Source organism: Ranitomeya variabilis, chromosome 1, assembly GCF_051348905.1.
Source record: "Ranitomeya variabilis isolate aRanVar5 chromosome 1, aRanVar5.hap1, whole genome shotgun sequence".
In the NCBI taxonomy this organism is placed as follows: Eukaryota; Metazoa; Chordata; class Amphibia; order Anura; family Dendrobatidae; genus Ranitomeya; species Ranitomeya variabilis.
Window position 1 is genome coordinate 223,466,977 of NC_135232.1, and position 27,404 is coordinate 223,494,380.

The window sequence follows — 27,404 nt, forward strand, 5'->3', positions numbered from 1 at the left end:
GAGTGAGCACTAGTATTGTGTGGAGGTACAGAGGGGGCACCAGTATCATGTGGAGGTACAGATGGGGGGGCACTGGAAGACAGTCAGGAACATATGGAAGGGGAAGGGGCGTGGCCTAACACAAGGGGGCATGTGACAGCTGCTTCTCCTGCTGTCTGCGGATAGCAGTGTCCTGTGCGGGGAAAAGCATCAAAACCGTGACAGTCCCGCACAATGAGGGACGGTTGGGAGCTATGCAGTAGCACTGACTAAAATGTGAAAGTGTGTAGACGTCTTGGTCTCACTCCAAATAGCTTTTTCATTTTAGTAACATGGAGTGTAAATAAAAACTGGAATCCGACTGGTATTTTCTGTCCCAGTTTCTCCTCACAGCCTCTGTCCTGGGTCTAACTTCCAGAGGTGCAATCTCAGGGTCCTGCCAGTCTCAGTGGTTCGTGTTGCTCACAGGTTTGGCAGCTTCACTGCAGGCAGGGTAATCTATTTACTGCGCATGACTAATGGTGAGATGACATCAGCTTGTTTTTCTCTTGCGCGCTGAAGCTTTTTGTTCCTCCGAGGCTTCCGGATTAGTAGTCCCCTGTAGCCGTAGTTGTAGTCCGGTGCACGGCTGGGAGCGATATGTCTGAGGCGGGGAGCCCAACAGCCATTTCCATGCGGGATGTACAGCAACTTATCTCTAAGAAGGACGAGATCGAGGCGCAGATAAAGGCTTACTACGATGTCCTGGAGGATGTGAGTTGTGACTTCGCCATGAAGTGGCTGCGCAGCACACATAATATAATGACCACACTATAATAACTATGGCGCTTTATGTATCATGTACGTTATGTAGGAGACCTGCGTAGACTGTGACCCGTGGCCTGAAGTAGCCATGTACTGACTGTAAGTTTATTAGTGCGACATAATAACTAGATATAAATATTATTTTATGTTATTTTGCACAAAAAATATTACACAAAAACGGGAAAGTCCGCAGACCTGTCCTAGTCTCCCAAAGTGACCAATCCCAGTGACACTTTCTAATAATGCACTTAAACATGAAAGCTGTGCTGTGATTGGCTGCTACGTGCATAGCCAAGTTTTCATGAATGCTTTTTTCCAGAAAGAGCAGCACATTAGTCCGAGTGACGATGCGCTTTGTGTAGCAGCCGCTTTACACTGACATAATGGGGATGCGTTGCCATAATGCACAAATGGCATTGTTTCTGGTAAAAAATGAAAGCAGAACGTTCAGGTTCTCCCATTGTGATGTGCAGGGACAGCCTGTGCCCGGCCAGTGAAAATTCAGCCTCCTGCCTGCATATCAGAGCGGACTGGATCTCTTGGGACCCAGCAGCTCTTGTACCCTCCCTCATTCCAGTGATATGATGACTAGGTCAGAGGAGAACGCTCCATTAGTGCATTTTCTTACATTAAACAGATCACTTGTTCATCTACGGTATGTGTATACAGCCAAACACTTTAACAAACCATCTTTGCCTTTTTTATTGGCTCAGCTGCACGATGTCGCTGCAGAGTAGAACCCGGACATTTATGGGAAGTCTGAAGGCATTTTAACAGTAAAAATGGACTGCACTCAGATTGCATCCGTGTGCTGTCTGTTATATATGGATCAATAATGGACATCATTTTTTTTTTTTATTTGAGAGTCCTTACCTCTATATACCATATTTTTTGGACTATAAGATGCACTTTTTTTCTCCATAGTTTGGAAGGAAAATGTGGGTGCATCCTATAGTACGAATGTAGCTTACCCAGTTCGCTGTGGAGGGCTCTCAGGAGCAGGGCTCCAGCGGTCTCCAGCAAAATGGCGCTGATGCACAGATCAAGGTCTCGACCTGTCATTGAGCCAAGATCCCAATCTGCGCATGCGCAACTACCGTGGCATATTATTAGAGGTCAATCTGAGAATGTTTCGCCCGGCACCATTTTGCCGCGGAACACCGGGATATGAATGTGCGCAAGCTCATGCAAATGCGGAGGGGCCAAGGACCCTATCTAAAGTCCTGAACCGATGCACGGATATGCTATTGCACCAAAACTTCTAAAGTGAATTAAACAAGAACCAGGAGGCTGATTTTTTTTTTTTTTTCACTACAGGTATCCAATAAATCAGCGTGACAGGGCTATTATAGCCATAATTTTACTTAACAGATTAAATCGTAATTACAGGTTCTCTTTAACATAGACAAATTCCACTGCAGGGTCATCTGTCAATGTGGCCCTGCATCTGTTGCAAAACTACAACTCTCATCATGCTTGGATAGGTTGGGATGATGGGAGCTGTAGTTTGGCAACAGCTGCAGAGCCTCACAGGTTGTGCATAACTGCTGTCCCCATACAAGTGTGTTGCACAAGCTGTGAACCCTGCAGTAGCAGATCTCCCCCATAATAATGCATCAACAGTACATCTCTTCCATAACACTGTCAGCTCAGTAGACATGTTATTAAATATCTTACTACATTTTTTGCTTACATTTTTTTAACGATTTTTCCTCCTATAAAACCTAGGTGCGTCTTATGGTCCAGTGCGTCTTATAGTCTGAAAAATACGATATATGCCAGGAAAAGTACTAGTCACATACTTGAGCATTTCCATAAGTGTCCTCTTGCCAGAGAGGGATCCAGAGTGTCCTTTTTGTCACTCCTATCTTAAACGCACAGAACCACTATGTAAAACTTTTAATGCAGCTTCTTGACTTCTAGTGATTTCCGCACTCTCAGCTTTAATTCTGGGCATTATCAGCTTTTGCTTTCATATTCTCTACACGTACACCGTTAAAAATCATGACCTATTAACTAGAGATGAGCCACCTCCCTAGTGTTCGGGTTCGGTTCGTCGAACAGGGACGTGTTCGACGAACTGTTCGACGAACACCGTCGAACCCCATTGAAACCAATGGCAGGCAAACACATACAAACACATGGAAAACACGTAGAAAACACCTTAAAAGCTGTCCAAAAGCTGACAAACTGCTCAGAAGACACAACAAACACATGGAAAAGTCACAACTACATATAGTCATGCGAAAATAAAAGAGGTGGAGGAGTAAAAGGAGGCGGAGACACAGATATAGGCATGTCATGCCCTTCTAAAATCAAGAAAGGCTGGAGTAAAAATCTAAACTCGCTCTACCAACACCCAGACGTCTTGACAAAAAAAAGAAAAAAAAGAAATATCTTTAGGTAGAATAGCGGCGGGTCCATTCAGAACACTTTCCTTAGAAGACGTAGTGGTACCCCCGTTGGGAGTTGTGCCAAAAAATGAACCCAATACATTCAGACTAATCCACCATTTGTCATATCCAAGGGGCAGGTCAGTAAACGACAACATCGACGCGGAACCAAGTACAGTACTATGTACTATACCTCCTTTGACGAGGCAATCAGGCGAGTCAAGAAGTTGGTAAGGGGCACCCTAATGGCCAAAACAGACATTGAGGGGGCGTTTCGGTTACTACCTGTGCCTCCGAATAGTGTCCTCCCATTGGGCTGCTTCTGTGAAGGAGCATACTACATAGATCGCTGTTTGCCCATGGGGTGCTCCATATCCTGCTCACTATTTGAGGCGTTTAGTTGCTTCCTCGAATGTGTCGTCATGGACGTTTGTAAGGCGGCACATATTATCCATTACCTCGACGACTTCTTATGCCTGGGCTCAAAAGATTCGCCACAGTGTGAAAACACGCGGTAGTCCACCTGTGAGAAGGAGAGGGCTGGAGGGAGAGTGGACACCCCAGAGCCGAGGGGTTAGATTGAGAAAGAAAGAAGGCGGTGTAGCTTGCTTCATGGGTGGGGTACAATGCTGAGTAGCACTAAATTCTACTAGGCCCAAAAGGATTTCCTGGGCCAGATACCGTTAAAAATAGTACTTAGGTAAACAGGCGGTGGGTGGCTGGGCTACTCTGCTGACTAGCAGACACTGAAGCTTTGGAGCAGACCTCTGAATCCCAGGCCATAGTATGAGTAAACAACTCTGCAGACGACCCCATCCACCTGGAATTGACGATGGCAACGTCATGTAAAACTCAGCAAGGGGACTAAATAAGAGTCTCCATTTTTTTCAAAAAATTCGGCCACAGACACGACTTAAGTGGCATCAATTTCGCCAGAGTTTTTTAAAACGGTTGGTGAGGTGATTTTCAAAAATCATCAAGCTTTTAGTCTCCCCAAGATGACACAGGGGTAGAAAAGTCCTTGCGGATCCAGGATTTGTTCATCTTGATGAACGTTAGTCTGTCTACATTGTCACTGGACAGCCGCGTGCGCTTATCTGTCAGCACACCACCAGCAGCGCTGAACACACATTCAGAGAGAACGCTGGCTGCGGGGCATGACAAGAACTCCAAGGCGTGAGTGGCAAGCTCAGGCCATTTTTCAAGATTGGAAGCCCAAAATGAGCAAGGGTCGAGTTCCACAGTCATGGCATCGATGTTAACTTGGAGATACTCTTGTACCATCCTCTCTAGGCGTTGGCGGTGCGTCAGACTTCTTGTCTCCTGTGGCCTTGCAAAGGATGGTCTAAAAAAATCTTGAAACGATTGGAAAAAATTGCTGTTACTACCAGATACGATGTTACTGTTACGGTTAGAGTGATGACTCGATAGTCCCACGGTTGGCAAGTTAGAACTCGGAGATTGAGTACGTGCACCACTGGTGTTTTGTGGAAAAGCTGATGTTAGATTCTGTAACAGTCTCTGCTGATACTCCTGCATGCGTGAATCCCTTTCTATGGCAGGAATTATTTCGACAAATTTGCTTTTGTACCGGGGATCTAAGAGTGTGGCAACCCAGTAGTCGGCATTACTTCGGATTCTGACAATCCGTGGGTCATGTTGCAGGTAGTGCAGCAAGAAGGCACTCATGTGTCTTGCGCATACAGGAGGACCAAGTCCTTGTTGTCTTGGTGGTGGCGAGGTGAGAATCATGCTTCCTTTGTCTGCCCTCTTCCCCCAACCTCGCACAACAGAAATTTGATCAAGGTCTCCCTCATCTGATGAGTCTTCCATGCCCAGCGCCAGTTCATCCTCCACTTCTTCCTCGCCTCCTGCACCTTCCTCAACAGTTTGGCTGCTACCATGCGCCCTCGGTAATCCCTCTCCCCCAGCCTCCGATGCCAGCCGCCTTAGTGCTGCCAACCTTCTTGACCTTGGAGATATGATCCCTTCTGCATACGACTCCTCCTATTCCTCCTCCTTCTCTTGTTCCACCACCTGACTCCGAACACTGTGTAAGGTGTGCTCCAGCATGTAAATCACAGGAATGGTCATGCTGATAATGGCATCGTCAGCACTAAACATCTTCGTTGCTATTTCAAAACTGTGCAGAACGGTGCATAGGTCCCTGAACTGAGACCACTCCTGCAGCGTGATTTGCCCCACCTCTAGCGTGATTTGCCCCACCTCTTGAGCTCGTTGGTCCAAGCTATACGTCATAACGTATTGCACCAGGGCTCGTCGGACAGTGCAGACACTGCTCCTAGGCCCAAAACTATTAACTGGATTAGATGCAGTAAAAATAGAGATACACAGGCGGTATAGTTTGTTTCACAGGCGGGCTACTCTGCTGACGTGCAGACACTGCTACTAAGCCCAAAACCCCAAAACAATTTACTAGGTTAGATGCAGTAAAAATTGAGATACACAGGCGGTGTAGCTAGCTTCACAGGCGGGCTACTCAGATGACTATCAGACAATGCTACTAGCCCAAAAGGATTGGCTGAGCTAGATTACACCAAATGCTGTGACAAACACTTGCACAGCACTGGCTCAGACCTGCCTGGCAAACAGTGCTATGAACTGCTGTAACCTACCCTGAAAAGGGCTGATATTACAACTAGTCCCGACTCCTCCCGACTCCCTAAACCTATCTTTCTGACAATTCGCTCCAAAAAAACACTCTTTAGGCTGAGTCACACATAACGATATCGTTAACGATATCGTTGCAACGTCACGCTTTTGGTGACGTAGCAACGATCCCGCTAACGATCTCGTTATGTGTGACAGCGACCAACGATCAGGCCCCTGCTGGGAGATCGTTGGTCGATGGGAATGATCAGGACCTTTTTTTGGTCGCTGGTCACCCGCTGTCATCGCTGGATCGGCGTGTGTGACGCCGATCCAGCGATGTGTTCACTTGTAACCAGGGTAAATATCAGGTTACTAAGTGCAGGGCCGCGCTTAGTAACCCGATATTTACCCTGGTTACCATTGTAAAAGTAAAAAAAAAAAAAACAGTACATAATCACATTCTGATGTGTCACGTCCCCCGGCGTCCACAGGGTTGACTGTGTCAGCGCCGGCCGTAAAGCAGAGCACAGCGGTGACGTCACCGCTATGCTCTGCTTAAGGCCGGCGCTGACACATTCAGTGCAGGGAAGCTATCGGCAGCAGCGCGTGCATTACCAGCGCTCCTGCCGAAAGCAGTTTTAACCCTGTGGACGCCGGGGGACGTGACAGACATCAGAATGTGCGTGTGTACGTTTTTTTTTTTTTTTTTAACTTTTACAATGGTAACCAGGGTAAATATCGGGTTACTAAGCGCGGCCCTGCACTTAGTAACCCGATGTTTACCCTGGTTACCCGGTTGCTGCAGGGGGACTTCGGCATCGTTGAAGACAGTTTCAACGATGCCAAAGTCGTTCCCCTGATCGTTGGTCGCTGGAGAGAGCTGTCTGTGTGACAGCTCCCCAGCGACCACACAACGACTTACCAACGATCACGGCCAGGTCGTATCGCTGGTCGTGATCGTTGGTAAGTCGTTTAGTGTAATGGTACCTTTAGTCTGTGTAGTGCCCACAGCAGCAGCGGTGCCGTCTAACACTAAGCTGCAGCAGTGAGGAAATGGTGGCGACGGGGCAAATGGCTGGTTCTTATAGGGCAAGGACATGTGACATACACAGCCAATGACACATGCCCTTGCTTGTGTGCATCACATGCACATTGCTGTGTGTGTGTGCACTGCTGATAGGCTGAGAGACTGCACCGCCCCACTGTAAATGCGGGAAAGAAAAAAAAAAAAAGAGATCGGCGTTATTTCAGCACAGATCTATCCCCCGCCCCCCCGCCCACTATACACTGAAACAGTCCATTAACAATGATAAACAGTTTTAATGTGAAAATCAAGCTAGGCTTTTGGTGAACGAACAGAAGAAACTCGAAGAGCCGAATTTTAAGCAAATTGTTCTGGTTCGTCGAACGACTCGAACACCGCCCAAAACAGCTCAAATTTGAAATTGGCGAACAGTTCGACTCGAACACCGCTCATCTCTCGAACACCGCTCATCTCTACTATTAACTACGTTCTTGACAGTAAATGGATTGGAAATGTTTTTCGTCCAAAAAAATAAAACTGTCCACCTGTCAGTATTTCAGTAGTTTGGGCAGCAGTTACAGTTAGGTCACTATGTTTCTTTATAATTATATTGGTAGTTTTACTTCTGTGTTTGTTTGTTTTTTTTCTTTAGGACAGCAGGGTTTTCTGTTACTGAGGTGAAGCAAAATGTGTGGCTTTAATTGTTTTAACCAAAAGTTAATTTTCTTTTACATTTATATGCATTTTTTTTTTTAAATCTTGCAGCAAAAGAACATTGGAATGGAAGGGCCCCTGGTTGACAGAGAGGGATACCCAAGAGCGGACATTGATATTTACCAAGTGCGGACTGCGCGGCATAACATCATCTGTGAGCATTACTTCTCTGCAGCAAGTTCATGTTGTATACGTTTTAACAGGGTTTTCAAATTATGCCACCACATTGTCCACAAGTGGCTGCTTCCTGTCAGATCTTCTATTTCCTACAACTTCTTCTCAGTCACCATATTCCCCCACATAATATATTAACAGTCTGTACTCGACTCTGGTGACAGCGGCGCTGACTTGGGGGCTTGCCTGACGTTATGTCACATAAGCCCTGCAGCCAATCAGTGGCCGCTAATGGGCCTCTTCACTCTCGCTTCCTTCAGATGTAAGTGACGTATGGAGGAGGTCAGAGAACAGCAGTAGCACTCATTTTTTTTCGGATGTATTTTTCATTCAAGGTAAGTGAGAGTGAAGTGGCCGCTACTGGCCTGCAGGGCTCATGTGAGAACATTATGCAAGTCCCGGGAGATCTGGCACTAACATCGCAGGAATGGTGCAGACATCCAAGATGAGTACAGGCTTTTATTATTTTATGTGGGGGAATATGGGGATTGAGAAGGGCTTAAAAAAAACAAAAAAAAAAAACAAAATTAAAGTGAACCTGTCATGTCAAAAACTATATGGGAACAATCTGCAGGTCCGTGGCATTTTAAAGCCATAATGCCGCCTCACTGAAAGACCATCCACCAGGAAGAAATTAACATTATTCACTATTAGCTGTGGCCGGAGTGGCTTCAGTCCCTGCTGTAACTACCCACCGGCACTGACTGACAGCCAGCTCTGCGCGTATGCACTATAGACCTAGCTGTCTGCCAGCGCCGGGGTGCTGTGATGAAGCTACACCTCTGTTTCTGCAGGTTAGAAGCTGCTGGGAGGAATACAGTTAATTGCCTTCTGATAGCCAGGCTTTCAGTGTGGTGGCCACATGGTTTTGAACCCTTTAAGGAATTGGGATTGTAGCTTCTTTTTGTTCTTCTAGGGTCCTGCAAGTTTCATGCTATTTTGATGACTTACTGTTATTGCCTTATGCTTTGGATTTTATACTATTTTGCCAGATTTAAAGGGACCCTGTCACCCCCCCCCCCCCCCACCCCCAGTCGTTTCAAACTAAAAGAGCCATCTTGTGCAGCAGTAATGCTGCATTCTGACAAGGTGGCTCTTTTAGTTCTGGGTGCTGTAACTAGAGAAATAATCAGTTTTATAATTTGTCTGAAATACCTGGTCCTCAGTCAAGGAGGCCGGCGTTTCCCCCCTGCTTCAGACGCCACACAGCTGTCACTCACATCTTCTTGGCGCCGGGCGCCGCCTCCTCCTCACCGCTGTTTTGAAACCTGCCGGCGCCTGCGCTCTTTTCCCCTGCCTGGTGCAGGCGCAGTGAGCGCTGCCCTTCTTTCCTCATATGCAGTCCAGCTGACTGCGCCTGCGCGGCCGCCCTGCTTGTGATTCCCAGCCCCGCTGTGACTTATGATTTATTCACATTGCGGGGCTGGGAATCACAGGCAGGGCGGCCGCGCAGGCGCAGTAAGCTGGGCTGCATATGAGGAAAGATGGGCAGCGCTCACTGCGCCTGCACCAGGCAGGGGAAAAGAGCGCAGGCGCCGGCTATTTTCAAAACAGCGGTGAGGAGGAGGCGGCGCCCGGCGCCAAGAAGATGTGAGTGACAGCAGTGTGCTGTCTGAAGCAGGGGGGAAACGCCGGCCCACTTGACTGAGGACCAGGTATTTCAGACAAATTATAAAACTGATTATTTCTCTAGTTACAGCACCCAGAACTAAAAGAGCCACCTTGTCAGAATGCAGCATTACTGCTGCACAAGATGGCTCTTTTAGTTTGAAACGACTGGGGGGAGGGGACAGGTTCCCTTTAAAGAATGAACGAGAACAGTAGATACGGAGCAGATATCAAATATGATTGGTTCCAAGAGATGCATAACATGGGCAAAGATTTAGTAAAATCCTTTCCCTTGATCAGAATAATCAGAACATCTGTGGCTTGCCTAATTTTACCAGGCTGCTCATTTTAATTATCTACAGTTTTTATAATTTGTGCATGGAACATTATATGCAATGTTTTATAATTTTGTTTCTCACATTTTTAGGTTTGCAAAATGATCATCAATCCATCATGAAAGAAATTGAAGAGGCCTTGCACAATTTACATGCCCGAGAAAAAGAAAAGAGAAAGAAAGATGAGGCAGAGGCCAAGGCTGAAGCACAACAACACAACCAAACTTTACCCAATGCCTTTGCCAAAGTTGATGCAGTCACCCCTGGATCTCCAGCCAGTATGTGTGTAAGTGAATGATGTTGGTAATGCTCCTGCCCTAGTATTGTCTCTGCTGGCATGATATTGCAGGCACTAATGGCTCCCATACCTCACAGTATTATCCCCATTCTGATGTTTGTTGTAATAATACGTCCCTGGGCCTATCTTACCAGGGACATATTATTATGACCTCGCAATTACCCGCGCACACGGGGGTGGGGGTGCGCGGGCGATCGCCACTGGGTGTCAGCTGATTCTGACAGGTGACACCCATCACTAAATGCCAGGAGCAGTCACACAACGCTCCCGGCACTTTAACCCCCTAAATGCTGCGATTGCCGCATTCCAGGAGCAGGCAGAGGGCTGACAGCCCCTGTGGCGTGACGGGAGTCCTGATCGTTGCATGGTGACCCAATGTAGTCATGACGACATCCAGGTCACCAGAACTAGAAAACTTGCTGATCATGTGGAGTGCATGATGAGCAAGCTTCTCTGTCAGTGCAGAGCTGATAGTTTCTTAGCATGAAGATGCATCAGCATCCCCATTCTATGTGTGCGCCTAATAATTTTATACCATTGGGCAGTGAAGAAATAATAATACAATGTTTACCATGAAGATTTTATCCCCAGATTTTACATTTTCATACTGGGTAATGGGTAAAACTGGCACCAAAATCCCAAATTTGTCCCACAATTTCTGCAGAATGTAGAAATACACTATATGTGGATGCACAGTACTGCTTAGCCACAGAGCTATTTGCCTCCTGGAGCACAGATTTTCCTAGAATGGTTTACGGACTTCATATATATACAGAGCCCCCAAGTGCTACAAACGCAGAATCTCCTCTCAAATCACCTCATTTTGGAAATGTATCTACAGGTATAGTGACAATTTTGACTACAAGGGTGTTTTCTAGAAACAGGCAGCAGTGGATGTTGCTGAGCGAAAATTGCAAACTGCCGTTGTAGTGACCAGTACGTTCTGCCCAGCCCATGCTTCTGAAGAAATATACCTAGAAATTAGGTGGCCTGTCATCGCTACAGAAATCCCAAACATGTGGGCGCTAAATGTGGTTTAGACACACAGTTCCTCAGAAGGGAGGGGGGCATTTGGATTTGGGAGTGCAGAAATTGCTGAATTTCTTTTGGGGGGGTGAGGAGCCATTTCGCTTTTCCAGAGCCTTTGTACTACCAGCAATGTGGAAGCCCCCTATATTTCCATTAACAGATGACAGAACTGAATGGGTATTTGCTTTTTTGTGGATTACCTTGAAGCTTTTATTGGGAACATTTTACATAACGTTTGGGATCACATTTATCCGGGGCTCTACTCTGGGCACTTACTTTGGAGTTTCCATCTAAATCTCTGAGTGATGAAACCCCCAAAGAATTCTTTCACTATAATGAGGCAGCAGAGATACTCTGGACTCCGTCTGGCCTCTATTTAGCGGTGTCCTTCTTTCCAGAAGTGCACAAAACTGTGGCGGACTGCACTTTTTTGCACCCCCTAGAAAGATGGACACCACTGGATCACAGGTCAGTTGGCATCCACAGTGCCTCCATCTTCTTCATTATAGGGAATCTTCTGCCTGGGGTTCAATCTGAATCAAGTATTTCAGACATTTACACGGAAACCCCAAACGTCTGATAGACACAAATACAATTGAGTGTGTGGAGAGAGTGATGGCCGGGGCACAGGCAGAGAGAGGAGTGAGCGGTGTCAGTGACTGACGCTGCTCCCCTGCGTGCCCACCACTGCTGAATGCCTGCGGCTGGGGGAAGGTGCTGGGAGGCCACAGGCTTTCATCAATGTCAGATGGTATTTTTCCCCCAAAGTGCACCTACCCCTTGTCCTCTCCCTGGGGACTAGTGCAACTTAACCAGATGTTAACTGCTCGATTCCTGGAGATTTTTAAAGCTGTAACTGCAACAAAATGCTGACCACGAGACTCGCTTCAATGTTGAAAAGGATTGTCTTGATGAGATGAAATACTGTGTATATATTTTTTATTGCTTTTTATTATTTCTTACAACACATGACACATCTCTGTATACCTTATCATAATAAAGGTAGTTTAACCCACACATATGAAATCTATATCCCAGATACATGTACCTGGCTTGTAAGACATACATAATGCATGGTTCAGTAATGGCAGGGATATTTAGGATGCAATACTGTATACGATAGGAGTCACAATTCATATAATAAGCGTGTTTTACAAAGGTTTGTGCAACTTTTAGTCTTCGTATGAAAAATAATAGTATTTACTGACCCACTGGAGTAATATTACATGAAGATTATGCACTGATTTGTTAGTTTTCCTAATCTGCAGTTATTGCAGGTGAATATTTAACCATCTATTTCTAGTCTATGATACAATAGTAGGAATGAGATCTGCATGCTGCTTTTAGTATTCTGCGGAGATGCTAGTGATCGTATGGAGTAACTATATACAGCAGTTTTTTGTAAATAAGACATTTCACCATCTGGTCTTCATTGAAACTACTTATCCCAGTGCCATCTGTTGTGTGATTTGACCAATATAATGCTGAGTCAGACTGCCCACCTACTCTAGATCACGTCTTTATTGACCTTTATTGTTGGATAGTCATTGATTACACGTTCCTCGGGCAAAGATTAGCCTAATAATAATCAAAATCAGAAGTTAAATAAGTCAACCGAAGCTAATTGTACATCACACTCAGACCTATAGCCAGGGGCGTAACGACCGCGGTCGCAGCGGTCGCCATTGCGACCGGGCCCCGCAGGTCAGGGGCCCCGGGCCGGCAGGTCAGGGCAGGGCCGGGCTGGACATCGGGCACTTCTGGCAAATGCCAGAAGAGCCGATGCCAGTAGTGGGCCGCTGCACTGTTCCTCCCCCCGCCGCCGCCGCCGCCGCCGCCGCATTTAACTATACCGGCGTCTATGACACCGGTATAGTTCAATGCAATGATGGAGGAGAGCGTCACCTGACGCTCCCTCTCCCATCATTCCCCGCTCTGCCTCTGACAGTACACTGCGGGTGCGCGATGACGTCATATCATCGCGCACCTGCAGTGTCCTGGGCAGACTGCAGCCACCAGGAGCAGCGCGGGCAAAAGGAAAGGTGAGGAGAGTTTTTTTTTTTCTTTTTCACCGGACTGTGGGGCCATTATCGGGGGGGGGGGGGAGATGAGATGCGGGCTGTGCTCTATATACCCCTGTGCTGGCTGTGCTCTATATACCCCTGTGCTGGCTGTGCTGCATATACCCCTGTGCTGGCTCTGCTGTATATATCCCTGTGCGGGCTGTGCTGTATATATCCCTGTGCGGGCTGTGCTGTATATACCACTGTGCGGGCTGTGCTCTATATACCCCTGTGCTGGCTGTGCTCTATATACCCCTGTGCTGGCTGTGCTGCATATACCCCTGTGCGGGCTCTGCTGTATATATCCCTGTGCTGGCTGTGCTCTATATACCCCTGTGCTGGCTGTGCTCTATATACCCCTGTGCTGGCTGTGCTGCATATACCCCTGTGCGGGCTCTGCTGTATATACCCCTGTGTGGGCTCTGCTGTATATACCCCTGTGCGGGCTGTGCTGTATATACCCCTGTGCTGGCTGTGCTGTATATACCCCTGTGCTGGCTGTGCTGTATATATCCCTGTGCTGGCTGTGCTCTATATACCCCTGTGCTGGCTGTGCTCTATATACCCCTGTGCTGGCTGTGCTGCATATACCCCTGTGCGGGCTCTGCTGTATATACCCCTGTGTGGGCTCTGCTGTATATACCCCTGTGCGGGCTGTGCTCTATATACCCCTGTGCGGGCTGTGCTCTATATACCCCTGTGCGGGCTGTGCTGTATATACCCCTGTGCGGGCTCTGCTGTATATACCCCTGTGCGGGCTGTGCTGTATATACCCCTGTGCGGGCTGTGCTGTATATACCCCTGTGCGGGCTGTGCTGTATATACCCCTGTGCGGGCTGTGCTGTATATACCCCTGTGCGGGCTGTGCTGTATATACCCCTGTGCGGGCTCTGCTGTATATACCCCTGTGCGGGCTGTGCTGGATATACCCCTGTGCGGGCTGTGCTGGATATACCACTGTGCGGGCTCTGCTGTATATACCCCTGTGCGGGCTGTGCTGTATATACCCCTGTGCGGGCTGTGCTGTATATACCCCTGTGTGGGCTGTGCTGTATATACCCCTGTGCGGGCTGTGCTGTATATACCCCTGTGCGGGCTGTGCTGTATATACCACTGTGCGGGCTGTGCTGTATATACCACTGTGCGGGCTGTGCTGTACATACCACTGTGCGGGCTGTGCTGGATATACCACTGTGCGGGCTGTGCTCTATATACCCCCTGTGCTGGCTGTGCTGTATATACCCCTGTGCGGGCTGTGCTGTATATACCACTGTGCGGGCTGTGCTGTACATACCACTGTGCGGGCTGTGCTGGATAGACCACTGTGCGGGCTGTGCTGGATATACCACTGTGCGGGCTGTGCTGGATATACCACTGTGCGGGCTGTGCTGGATATACCACTGTGCGGGCTGTGCTGGATATACCACTGTGCGGGCTGTGCTGGATATACCACTGTGCGGGCTGTGCTGGCACCCAACACCATGTTGCAGTGCAGGAGATTCCTGCAACAGTCCGAGGCGTATCTAGGGGAAGGGGGTGGGGGGGCGTCACGGAGGTGGGGGGGGGGGCCCCATTTGGAAGTTCGCACCGGGGCCCATAACTTTGTAGTTACGCCACTGCCTATAGCTAATAGTATATAATATGAATCTGTGCATAATGTCAAGGGAAATGCACAAATCTGCTGCTACAGGCGCTTCTCACAAAATTAGAATATCTTCAGAGTTAATTTTATTTCAGTTCTTCAAAACAAAAAGTGAAACTCATATTATGTGGAGTCATTACAGAGTGTTCTATTTCAAGTGGTTATTTCTGTTAATGTTGATGATTATGGCTTACAGCCAATGAAAACCCAAAAGTCATTATCTCAGTAAATTAGAATAATCAACAAAAAACACCTGCAAAGGCTTCCTAAGCGTTTAAAAAGGTTCCTTAGTCTGTTTCAGTAGGCTCCACAATCATGGGGAAGACTGCTGACTTGACAGATGTCCAGACACTCCACAAGGAGGGTAAGCCACAAAAGGTCAACCCATTGCTAAGGAAGTTGGCTGTTCACAGAGTGCTGTATTCAAGCACATTAATGGAAAGTTGAGTGGAAGGAAAAAGTGTGGTAGAAAAGGTGCACAAGCAACTGGGATAACCGCAGCCTTGAAATGATTAAGGAAAAGTCATTCAAAAATTTGAGGGAGATTCACAAGGAGTGGAGCGCTGCTGGAGTCATTGCTTCAAGAGCCACCACACACAGACGTATCCAGGACATGGGCTACAAGTGTCACATTCCTTTTGTCAAGCCGCTCATGACCGATTGACAACGCCAGAAGCGTCTTACCTGGGCCAAGGAGAAAAAGAACTGGACTGTTGCTCAGTGGTCCAAGGTGTTGTTTTCAGATGAAAGTAAATTTTGCATTTCATGTGGAAATCAAGGTCTGGAGGAAGAGTGGAGTTGCCCACAATCCAAGCTGCTTGAGGTCTAGTGTGAAGATTCCACAATCAGTGATGGTTTGGGGAGCCATGTCATCTGCTGGTGTAGGTCCACTGCATTTTATCAAGACCAAAGTTAGTGCAGCCGTCTACCAGGAAATTTTAGAGTACTTCACACTTTCCTCTGCCGACAAGCTTTTTGTAGATGGAAATTTTATTCTCCAGCAGGACATGCACCTGTCCACACTGCCAAAAGTACCAATACTTGGTTTAAAAACAACAGTATCAATGTGCTTGATTGGCCAGCAAACTCGCCTGGCCTTAACCCCATAGATTCTCTATGGGGTATTGTCAAGAGGAAGATGAGACATCAGACCCAACAATACAGATGAGCTGAAGGCTGCTATCAAAGCAACCTGGGCTTCCATAACACCTCAGCAGTGCCACAGGCTGATCGCCTCCATGCCACGCTGCATTGATGCAAAAGGAGCCCCGACCAAGTATTGAGTGCAGTTACTGAACATACATTTCAGTAGGCCAACATTTCAGATTTTAAAATCCTTTTTCAAGCTGGTATGATAAAGTTTTCTAATTTACTGAGATAATGACTTTTGGATTTTCATTGGCTGTAAGCCATAATCGTCAACATTAACAGAAATAAACACTTGAAATAGATCACTCTGTTTGTAATGACTATATAATATGAGTTTCACTTTTTATATTTGAAGAACTGAAATAAATTAACTTTTTGATGATATTCTAATTTTGTGAGAAGCACCTGTATATACCTTTGCATGTGACTGGAGCTTGCAACAACTGCAGCAGAAACAGATGAGTTTCCTCTGTATGTAATACCCCATCACCATTATGTACAGCAGATGTCGGGAAGTGGTTAATAGCAGGTGAAAGCTTTGGCAGACATGTATTTTTCCCGACCACCATGTACATGTGCACCTTCTGCTCAGCCAAATCTGCATGTGCTATAGGTAGATAAAGGGGAACAAGCTGCTGCCACACACCTGTATTTTGACCCCCAACATTCTCCCGACATCTGCTATCAAGGAAGAATGTGGACACCCCCATAAATATTAAATGATTGACCAACCTCTAAAAATTGATAGATTGTTGTGTATGACCAACTTAGGCCTCTTTCACACTTCAGTCTTTTGGCATCATTTTGAATCCGCCGTTTTTGTCAAATAGCGGATCCGTCATTTTTTTTGGCAGATCCGCTATTTTCCCATAGACTTGCATTAGCGACGGATTGTGGCGGATGGTCGTCCGTTCCATCCGCCATGTGACGGATCCGTCGAGATTTGGCGGACGTCATCTAGACATTGACGGACATTATAACGTTTTTTGTCTGCGCTGAAATGGCGGTTCGTGACGGATCCGTTGCGTCCACCATTCTTTAGAATGGCCGTCTATGGGCGACGGATCCGTCATTCGACGGATCCGTCGCCCCAATCCGCTTTTTCAATTGAGCATGCTCCAAAAAGTAGATACTTTTCCCAGACAACCCCAAAACTATATAAACAGGACAGGTGGGCTTCATTCTTTAATGTGCCATCAAGCAGAGAAGAAGCAGAGAGAGAACACAGTGCCAGCCAGCAAGACAGACCCTGCCAGCAGCCATCAAGACAAACCCTGCCAGCAATTTTTCAGGATTTTCCCTCAATTCAATATACAGTGTGGAATAAACGCCACGGGTCATGCGTTGGGCTGTGATAGGATGGATCCACAGCCTTCTCGTCCGCCGCTGCCGCAGGATGCGCAGTCTTTCTTCCTCCTTGTCCCGAACGATGACTGCCAACCGATTAGCCTCAAAAGTGAAATCCGCACATATCTTCACAATATTCGCCAGTACTCCTTCCATCTCTGCCACTTTCTCTACAACCTTTCAAAGATGTCGTGTAAATACACTGTATATATAGTTTCCCAGTAGTTTCCAGTAGCCAGTCACATTTCCAAGTACTTTGTATTAGCCAATCACATTGAGATCCTCGCCTTTTTAAAAAACGGATCCGTCAAAAAACGGTTCCAACGGATGTAAAAAACGGTCGCAACGGTTCTAACGGATCCGTTTTTTTTACGCATCCGTGTAACGGATCCGTCAAAAAAACGGATCCGTTAGAACAGTTTTCTCAACAGTTTTGACAGATCCGTCGATCTGTCACTATGTCGGAGCAGACTGACACCAAAAAACTGAAGTGTGAAAGAAGCCTTAAAGGGAACCTGTCATGGGGATTTTATAACTCCAATTAATGTCATGTATGTACAGGCACTTTTTATGCTGATAAAATCCATACCTAGATTGAATTAATGTTTTGCTGTTTTTGAGAAATCCAGCTTTGCAATAGCATGCAAATGAGCCACAAGTGTTTTGAGGTGGGACAGCTTTCCTGGTCTCCTCCCTATTCCTGGGCTACTGCCTATCTCTCTTGTGTCTGAAGGACCGGTTACTCTTGTTCCAGTGACCTGCCTACCCTAACATGGGAGTCAGAGGCAGGCGGGGAATAGTGAGGAAAGTCTGGATAGCTGCAAGCGCAATGTCCCACCCCAAAGTACTTGCAGCTTATTTGCGTACAATTTCAATACTGGATTTCTACAATCAAAGTATGGAGTTTCAGGATGAGATCGCCTTTTATATACATGACATTATTGACAGATTTGCCTGCAGAATTTTCTGCACAGAATCTGCACCTCTTGACAGAAAACGCAGGTAAAAATCTGCGCTTTTTTGATGAGGATTTGATGCGTGTTTCATGCATTTTTTTTATGCTGATTTGTATGTGTTTTTGTAACCTAAATAAAGATCTATTATTTAAAAGGAAAAAAAAAAAATTGTCATTTTTGTCCAACCTCTTATTCTACACTAGATGGTGGCCCGATTCTAACGCATCGGGTATTCTAGAATATGTATGTATGTATGTATGTATGTATATAGCAGCCACATAGTATATAGCACAGGCCACGTAGTATATAGGAGGCATGTAGTATGTAGCAGACAAATAGTACGTGGCATGTGCTATATACTATGTGGCTGCTACATACATACATACATACATACATACATACATACATACATACATACATACATACATACATACATACATACATACATATTGTAGAATACCCGATGCGTTAATACAGGCCACGCAGTACATAACACAGCCCACGTACTATATAACACAGTCCACGCAGTATATAGCAGCCACTCAGTATATAACACAGGCGACGTAGTATATAACACAGGGCATGTAGTATATAACACAGCCCACGCAGTATATCACACAGCCCACGTAGTATATAACACTGCCCATGTAGTATATAGCACAGCCCCCGCAGTATATCACACTGCCCATGTAGTATATAGCACAGCCCCCGCAGTATATCACACTGCCCATGTAGTATATAGCACAGCCCCCGCAGTATATCACACAGCCCATGTAGTATATAACACTGCCCCCGCAGTATATCACACTGCCCCCGCAGTATATCACACTGCCCCCGCAGTATATCACACAGCCCCCGCAGTATATCACACAGCCCCCGCAGTATATAACACTGCCCATGTAGTATATAGCACAGCCCCCGCAGTATATCATACTGCCCATGTAGTATATAGCACAGCCCCCGCAGTATATCACACAGCCCACGTAGTATATAACACTGCCCATGTAGTATATAGCACAGCCCCCACAGTATATCACACAGCCCACGCAGTATATCACACAGCCCACGTAGTATTTAGCAGTGTGGGCACCATATCCCTGTTAAAAAAAATAATTAAAATAAGAAATAGTGATATACTCACCCACCGGGATCCACCGAGCCGCACGCGGCTGCCGCCATCTTCCGTTCCCAGGATGCATTGCAAAATTACCCAGAAGACTTAGTGGTCTCGCGAGCGTGCGGCTCGGCGGACTACAGAGGGTGAGAATAGCAGGTTTTTTGTTTTTCTTAGGAACCCTGACAAAGAATATAGAGTATATAGCAGCCACTCAGTATATAACACAGGCGACGTAGTATATAACACAGGGCATGTAGTATATAACACAGCCCACGCAGTATATCACACAGCCCACGTAGTATATAACACTGCCCATGTAGTATATAGCACAGCCCCCGCAGTATATCACACAGCCCATGTAGTATATAACACTGCCCCCGCAGTATATCACACAGCCCCCGCAGTATATCACACAGCCCCCGCAGTATATCACACAGCCCCCGCAGTATATAACACTGCCCATGTAGTATATAGCACAGCCCCCGCAGTATATCATACTGCCCATGTAGTATATAGCACAGCCCCCGCAGTATATCACACAGCCCACGTAGTATATAACACTGCCCATGTAGTATATAGCACAGCCCCCGCAGTATATCATACTGCCCATGTAGTATATAGCACAGCCCCCGCAGTATATCACACAGCCCACGTAGTATATAACACTGCCCATGTAGTATATAGCACAGCCCCCACAGTATATCACACAGCCCACGCAGTATATCACACAGCCCACGTAGTATTTAGCAGTGTGGGCACCATATCCCTGTTAAAAAAAATAATTAAAATAAGAAATAGTGATATACTCACCCACCGGGATCCACCGAGCCGCACGCGGCTGCCGCCATCTTCCGTTCCCAGGATGCATTGCAAAATTACCCAGAAGACTTAGTGGTCTCGCGAGCGTGCGGCTCGGCGGACTACAGAGGGTGAGAATAGCAGGTTTTTTGTTTTTCTTAGGAACCCTGACAAAGAAGGCCGAGCACCTTCGAAACGCGTTGGTTAGTCATCCTTTTTGGCCCCAACGCTGCTCCGTACCTCTAGTGACGTCACAGTACAGGCACGCGCGAGCCGGCGCTAGCAGCCATTTTTTCCCTCGCGGTTACCAGGGACGCCTTCGGCCGGGGCTCCTAGGTATCGCGCCAGCTGCTACATATCCCCCCGCTCCTTTATCCCCCGCACAAGCCGCAACAACCTACCAGCGGTGGCCGGATCGGACAACCCTTCGGGTTTTGCAGAGGAATTACAAACAGTCACAAGCACAGCTACAATGGGACTACAAATGCATCTACATATTGGGTAAGCACCTTTGTGCAATACAGTATTTAGGTGTATGTACATGCGCACATATGTTCTAGATATCTTATAGTTTTCTTTCACTCCCTATTGAGGGCATATATCTGTGGCTCCTAATTGGATACCCATTAGTACCTATTCATCGGCTACTCGACGTTCACTATCACGCTATATCCACCCCCGAGCGCGGCATCACTTCGTTTTTTCTTGTGATATTTTTAACATTACATTTTTTTACTATTGATGCTGCATAGGTAGCATCAATAGTAAAAAGTTGGGGACACACAGGGTTAATAGCAGCGGTCACTGAGTGCGTTACCCGCGGCATAACGCGGTCTGTTACCGCTGCCATTAACCCTGTGTTAGCGGTGACCGGAGGGGATTATGGAGCGGGCGCCGGGCACTGACTGCGGGGAGTAAGGAGCGGCCAGTTTGCCGCCGGACTGTTCCCGTCGCTGATTGGTCGTGGCCGTTTTGCCACGACCAATCAGCAACTTGGATTTCCATGACCGACAATGACCAATGAATATCCGTGACAGACCGACAGACTGACGTGACCCTTAGACAATTATATAGTAGATACTCCATGGAAGTATAGTGTTTACACAGACAGACAGATATAGATAGGAAAAAAATGGTACTTAAATAGTTAAAGAGACACAATCTGCAAGCAATATCTTTAATTTAAAAAAATATATAATGGCGCGGGCTGCCACGCAATTTTCTGCGCCAGAGAGCGAAAACCGACTGCCGGGGGCCAATATTTCTAGCCTGGGAAGGGGTTAATAGTAATACCCATGGAGCTTTCCAGGCTATGAATCTCAGCCTGCAGCTGTATAATTAGCCTTTACTGGCTATTAAAATAGGGGGACCCCCAAAAAAAATGACATGGGTCCCCCTATATTTTGTAGCCAGAAAGGTTACGCAGACAGCTGCGGGTTGATATTCATAGCCTAGAAAGGGGCCATGGATTTTGCCCACCCCCGGCTAAAAATACCAGCACCCAGCCACCCCAGGATTGGCGCATCTGTACGATGCGCCAATTCTGGCACTTAGCCTCTCTCTTCCCACTGCCATGTAGCGGTGACATATGGGGTAATAAGGGGTTAATGTCACCTTTGATTGTAAGGTGACGTTAAGCTTGGTTAATGGAGAGGTGTCAATAAGATGCCTATCCATTATTTATCCTATAGTTATTAATGGGTTAAAAAAAGACACAGCCAGAAAAATATTTTAATGAAATAAAACACTACACATTTTTTCATAATTTTTATTTCACAACCAATCCAATCAAAGCCATCGATCACCTGCAAAAAAAAAACAAAAAACACAAATACTCCCTGTTCAGACGTAGTCCCTCTTTAATAACGACTGTCCCATGATGATCTCCCCTATAGAGTGGTCACATCAGCAGATGTGACCGCTCTATAGGGCCTCCGATGACACACTGACTGGAGATACACTGGTGGAGGGTTATCATTGGAGTTCACTTTACGGCACTACAGCCATGAGAAAATTCTCACGCTGCAGTGCCGCAAGTGACGGGTGACCTGTCGGCGGAGTGATACAGTGCGGAGGATTATCTCTGTCATTGTATTACCAGAGCCCCTGGAGAGCGGTCGCATCTGCTGATGTGACAGCTCTCCATGGGACATCGTTGTGGGACAATCATTATTAATTGGATTACGTCGGAAACAGAGAGTATATTGTTTGTTTATTATTTTAATTTTATTTTCAGATGATCGATGGCTTCGGGGATTAGGTGTATATGGTAAGTATGTACTATATGTGTACTGTATGGTTTTTTTTTTTTGGTTTTTTTTAACATTCAACACATTAGCCGGATGATGGGACTACTTTCCCATCATTGGCTAATGATGTCACTGTAGCTGACATAGCCGGATAGGATTAGTAGTCCCATCAGACGATACCTGCCTACACACACACATACCCCGGCACACACACACACACACACACACACACCCCGACACACACCCGCACGCAGACACCGGCACATACACGCACATAGCTCCGCCCACACTCCTCCCGATCTACAGTGTTTCTATCACCCACATCCGCAGCAAATCCGCAGATCTTTTTTACATCTGCGGTTTTGCTGCAGATGTGCCTGACTCAATGGAAGTCAATAGGTGCAGATCCGCAAAAAGAACTGACATGCTGCGGAAAAAAAACCCGCTGCGTCTCTGCGCGGATTTTTCCTCAGCATGTGCACAACAAATCTCCATTTCCCATAGATTAACATTGGCTGTGCACTACACTGCGGATTTGGTGCAAATCCGTGCGGCCAAAAACGCTGCGGATCCGCATCTGAATCTTCAACATGTGCACATAGCCTTATTGTAAGTACAGGAACAGCAGTCATGTTGCTGAGTGCCGATGGGCTAGTAGAAATGAGTGCCATTATTCCCTGGGCCCCACATTAAATGCTGTTGTCAGAAGTTAACAGCAGCAGGTGGCGCTCAGCACCACTCACTGCTGTTGGAGGCATCTTCTGTCTGAAAAGTCATCTTCTTGGCTCCTGAGTTGACAATTAAGACAGGGACCTGGCATGTTATGTACCATACCCAGACAAAAATGACAAAAAATTCTGTTATTTCAAATAAAATTTTCTCAAGTAATAGTTGCATTAAAAAACCTTACACATTTTTTCAGACCGCATTTGGTTTTATTCCTTTAAGGGGTATTCCCATCTCGAATACCCTATCCCAATATGTAGTAGGTGTGATGATGATGATAATTTTAGCAAATACCTCCATTTAGAAATGTAATCGTTTTTCTTATTCGCTATGTCTCTTTCCTCGTGTGCAGGCATTGCAGGACCTTCGGTATCCATGGTTATGTCCACTCATAAAGTGACAGCTAGTTGCTAGTGGTCGTAACCATGGATGCCTAAGGTCCTGCACTGCCTGCACATGAGGAAAGAGACATAGCAAATCACAAAACCTATATAACATTTCTAATTGAAGGTATTTGCTAATATTATTATTACACCTACTACATATTGCGATAAGATATTGGAGATGGGAATACCCTTATCTGACACATTGAAAATCCAACCATTCTTTGTAATGGTAAGTGGAGGCTGTGTATGAAGAAGCTAAGGATGATGGTTCTGTATTACGTGCCAGCTGATATCTGCTCTCTTATTACCACATTTTTCAAATTATTTGATGCCAATTTTTTTTTTTCCGAAAAAGGAAATCTGCTATACAGATACATCTGCATCTCTTTAGGATAAAAGGAGCACAATATGACAACGGGGCTGTATCATGTATAGAGCAACCTCATGCGGCTCAGTGGTGCCAACTCATGCAATACCATCACTTATTATGTACTAAATAAGGAGCAGAATTGAAGAACCTCCTAAATTGTGCATAAAATGAATATATACTGGTATCACATTCTCAGGGTCCATTACTGAATATGTGGCATTTAGGCTATGCAGCTTTGGTGAGACAACATGCCATTGGTACAGTTTATTTACTTGCAAGTTGTTGTTTTTTTTTGTCTTTTAGGGATTGCAGGTTGGAGATGAAATAATTGCATTTGGTTCAGTAAATACAAACAACTTCCAGATACTACAGAATATTGCCACTGTAGTACAGCACAGTGAGGGGGTAAGCGTGCATGTATATTTCAGAAGATATGGCTTTTCTGGGTGGGTTTATACTGAACGATCTGGTGTACAAGAGTTTTGCTTGCTTGTTGGTTGATCAGCATGCTGTTAACATGATTATCGGGACACCAGCATACTGTAAATGCACTCTCAGTAGAATAGGATAAGCATAAACTGGAATGTGGGTAAATAATCCTTCCCTTTCATAGTAGTTCGAGCTGCCAGGTCTGTTTTCCATCCGTTGTGGTAATGCATTTGTAGTTTTATTTTTTCTTTAATTTCAGAAACCATTAAGCGTGACTGTTGTTCGAGATGGAAAGTCCATTCATTTGGGACTTACACCTCAGCGATGGAATGGAAAAGGGCTTTTAGGGTAAGTTTACTGTATACTGTAACTACTGTTTCATTTAACTACTGGTAACATTTAAATGGGTGTTCCCACTTACAATAGTTCATTTTAATCAATACATCTTGGAATAATAATAATTTCTACAATTGGAAGTGTTTAAATAAAATGTTCCTGTGCTGAGATAATCTTATAAATGTGCCCCTGCTGTGTAATGGCTGTGTCTGTCTGTGCAGGAACATGGTCTGATCATATCACATCTCCTGGGAGGAAGCAAAGGACTATACAGACAGGACAGTAGGGGATCACAGCTGATTGTTTTTGTGAGATAAGACCTTTCCCTGCCTGTTTTTAAGCAATGTTTTACTTCAAAGAAAGAATAATTTGTGATCCCAAGCTGTAATGTCTGTATTCTCTTTTGCTCCCTCCTCTTTCCAGGTGCTTGGAGGAATGATATATTGCAGGATGGTGCTCTGTATAGAGGGGTTGAAAGGATAGCTATATTGCAGGTTGGGGCTCTGTAAAGAGATAGTCCAGGATGAGGCTGCTCTGAATTGAGGGGCAGAAAGAAGTGTTATGCTGCAGGAGGGGTTGAATGGATAGCTATATTAGAGGATGGGGTTCTGTATAGAGGGACCAAAAGTAGAGATATTCTCCAGGGGCTCTGCATAAATGGGATAGAGATTAGATGAGCTGTGTTTGTGCCTGCTGCTGAGAGATCAGTGATGTGAAACTGCAATGCTGCCTTTTTGATGCACATGACAGAATTATCTTCTGCCATATGCATCAAGAGAGCAGCATTTGTAGTTTCACATCACTAATCTGTAAGCCGTAGACAACAAACAGGTGAATTCTACACTTAAGGTACCGTCACATTAAGCGACGCTGCAGCGATACAGACAACGATGCCGATCGCTGCAGCGTCGCTGTTCGTCGTTGTGTGGTCGCTGGAGAGCTGTCACACAGACAGCTCTCCAGCGACCAACGATGCCGAAGTCCCCGGGTAACCAGGGTAAACATCGGGTTACTAAGCGCAGGGCCGCGCTTAGTAACCCGATGTTTACCCTGGTTACCATTGTAAATGTAAAAAAAACCAAACACTACATACTTACATTCTGGTGTCTGTCGCGTTCCCCGGCGTCCGCTTCCCTGCACTGTGTAAGCGCCAGCCCTGAAGCACAGCGGTGACGTCACCGCTGTGCTCTGCTTTACGGCCGGCCTGCGCTGACACAGTGCAGGGAAGCGGACGCTGGGGGATGCGACAGACACCGGAATGTGAGTATGTAGTGTTTGGTTTTTTTACATTTACAATGGTAACCAGGGTAAATATCGGGTTACTAAGCGCGGCCCTGCGCTTAGTAACCCGATGTTTACCCTGGTTACCAGTGAAGACATCGCTGAATCAGCGTCACACACGCCGACTCAGCGATGTCAGCGGGTGATCCAGCGACGAAATAAGGTGCTGGCCTTCTAGCTCCGACCAACGATGTCACAGCAGGATCCTGATCGCTGCTGCGTGTCAAACACAACGATATCGCTATCCAGGACGCTGCAACGTCACGGATCGTTATCGTTGTTAAGTTGTTCAGTGTGAAGGTACCTTTAGATTAGCTTGATGATAGCTCGGATTTAGGTTTGTCAGGAGTACATAGGAAAGGAGGGGTCTGCAGCACTGAGAATGTAGTTTTAGAAGATAAGAATAGGACTGCCCATTTTGCTATGTGACACTGGATACTCTGAGGGCTAAGTAGAGATGAAAAGACACAAAGGTACCAGAAAAATTATGTTGGGCTTAATTTAACCTATTATCTACCAATGTCCTTTTTTTTGGGACGCCTAATCTTTAGCTTCTAGCAGCTATGATTTTATAATTTTTATAATTAGGTCCAATTTTTTTGTGTTCTGTTTGTAAAATGAATGTTTTGAAAATAGGAAATCATGTCATTGTCATTTTTAATTGAATATTGGGACGCCCTTTTCTGAAAAATCCGTACTTGTAAAAATTTTGTAAATTATGTTTCTGATTCATTAGGACCCAAATAATTAAAAATCTGTCATTAAAAAAAAAAAATGAAAATTGCTAATTTGGCAAGTAATGGGTTAACAATAAGATAATACCAGTGTATATATTTTATTATTCGCTATGCTTTGTAAAAAAATAAAATAATGCAGTTCTGGGAATAACCCTTTTAAAGGGTGGCTTCAGGGGAACATTTATTAAAAGAAAGAAAAATCATATTCGTAGCTACTTAATATTATTAATGCATTTACTTCTTAATACCTGAAGTCAGCAAAAATGAACTCGCTCAAAAGCATTTTTATTCCTCAACTGAAACATGAAGCTACATCTTATATTATGCCTATTCTTCTACATTTCAGGTGTAAAATCGTTCCAATAAAAAGATGAAGATTCTACGTGTTTAAGGTTCAAGTTGTGCTATCCCTGGTTTGCATTTTGGAACATGGACTGATAGAAGAGGAGCTGTGATGTTGAAGATGCAGTCTAATGTGCCATCATCACTTTATAAAGCAGAATTTGCCGAGTAGATTGTTCGATAGCTTGTGGGAAAAAAAATCAGTAATTACTCATTTCTTTCCTGGGATAGTCTTAGCCACTGATGGTCACCTGTGTACATGCAAAGATTGTTGTTAATCAGTGGTTAAGACTGCACATGGGACATCTCAGCCCTAATGAGGAGGAATTTAATTGAATCTTTTTGTAGTTATACTGATTCTGTTCTCACAAATTTGTACATCAGCTTTTTCAGCAAAATCTCGCTCTATATCTTGATTCTGCCTGCACAGACTGCTTATTCATTCCCAGATTTGGACTTCAGTGTTTGGCTTATTTTGATGATGTCAGTAAAATTATTATTGAAA

The 27,404-nt window shown here is 45.6% G+C and overlaps 1 protein-coding gene across 1 annotated transcript; it reads left to right on the forward strand.

Moving 5' to 3' along the window:
- The first annotated feature begins 352 nt into the window (after nt 1-352).
- PSMD9 (proteasome 26S subunit, non-ATPase 9) lies at nt 353-27,404 on the forward strand. The gene is made up of 6 exons (XM_077293129.1): nt 353-732; nt 7,579-7,681; nt 9,737-9,930; nt 24,078-24,179; nt 24,463-24,551; nt 26,904-27,404. The coding sequence occupies exons 1-6, from the start codon at nt 619-621 to the stop codon at nt 26,929-26,931; spliced, it is 630 nt and encodes a 209-aa protein (XP_077149244.1). The 5' UTR covers nt 353-618; the 3' UTR covers nt 26,932-27,404.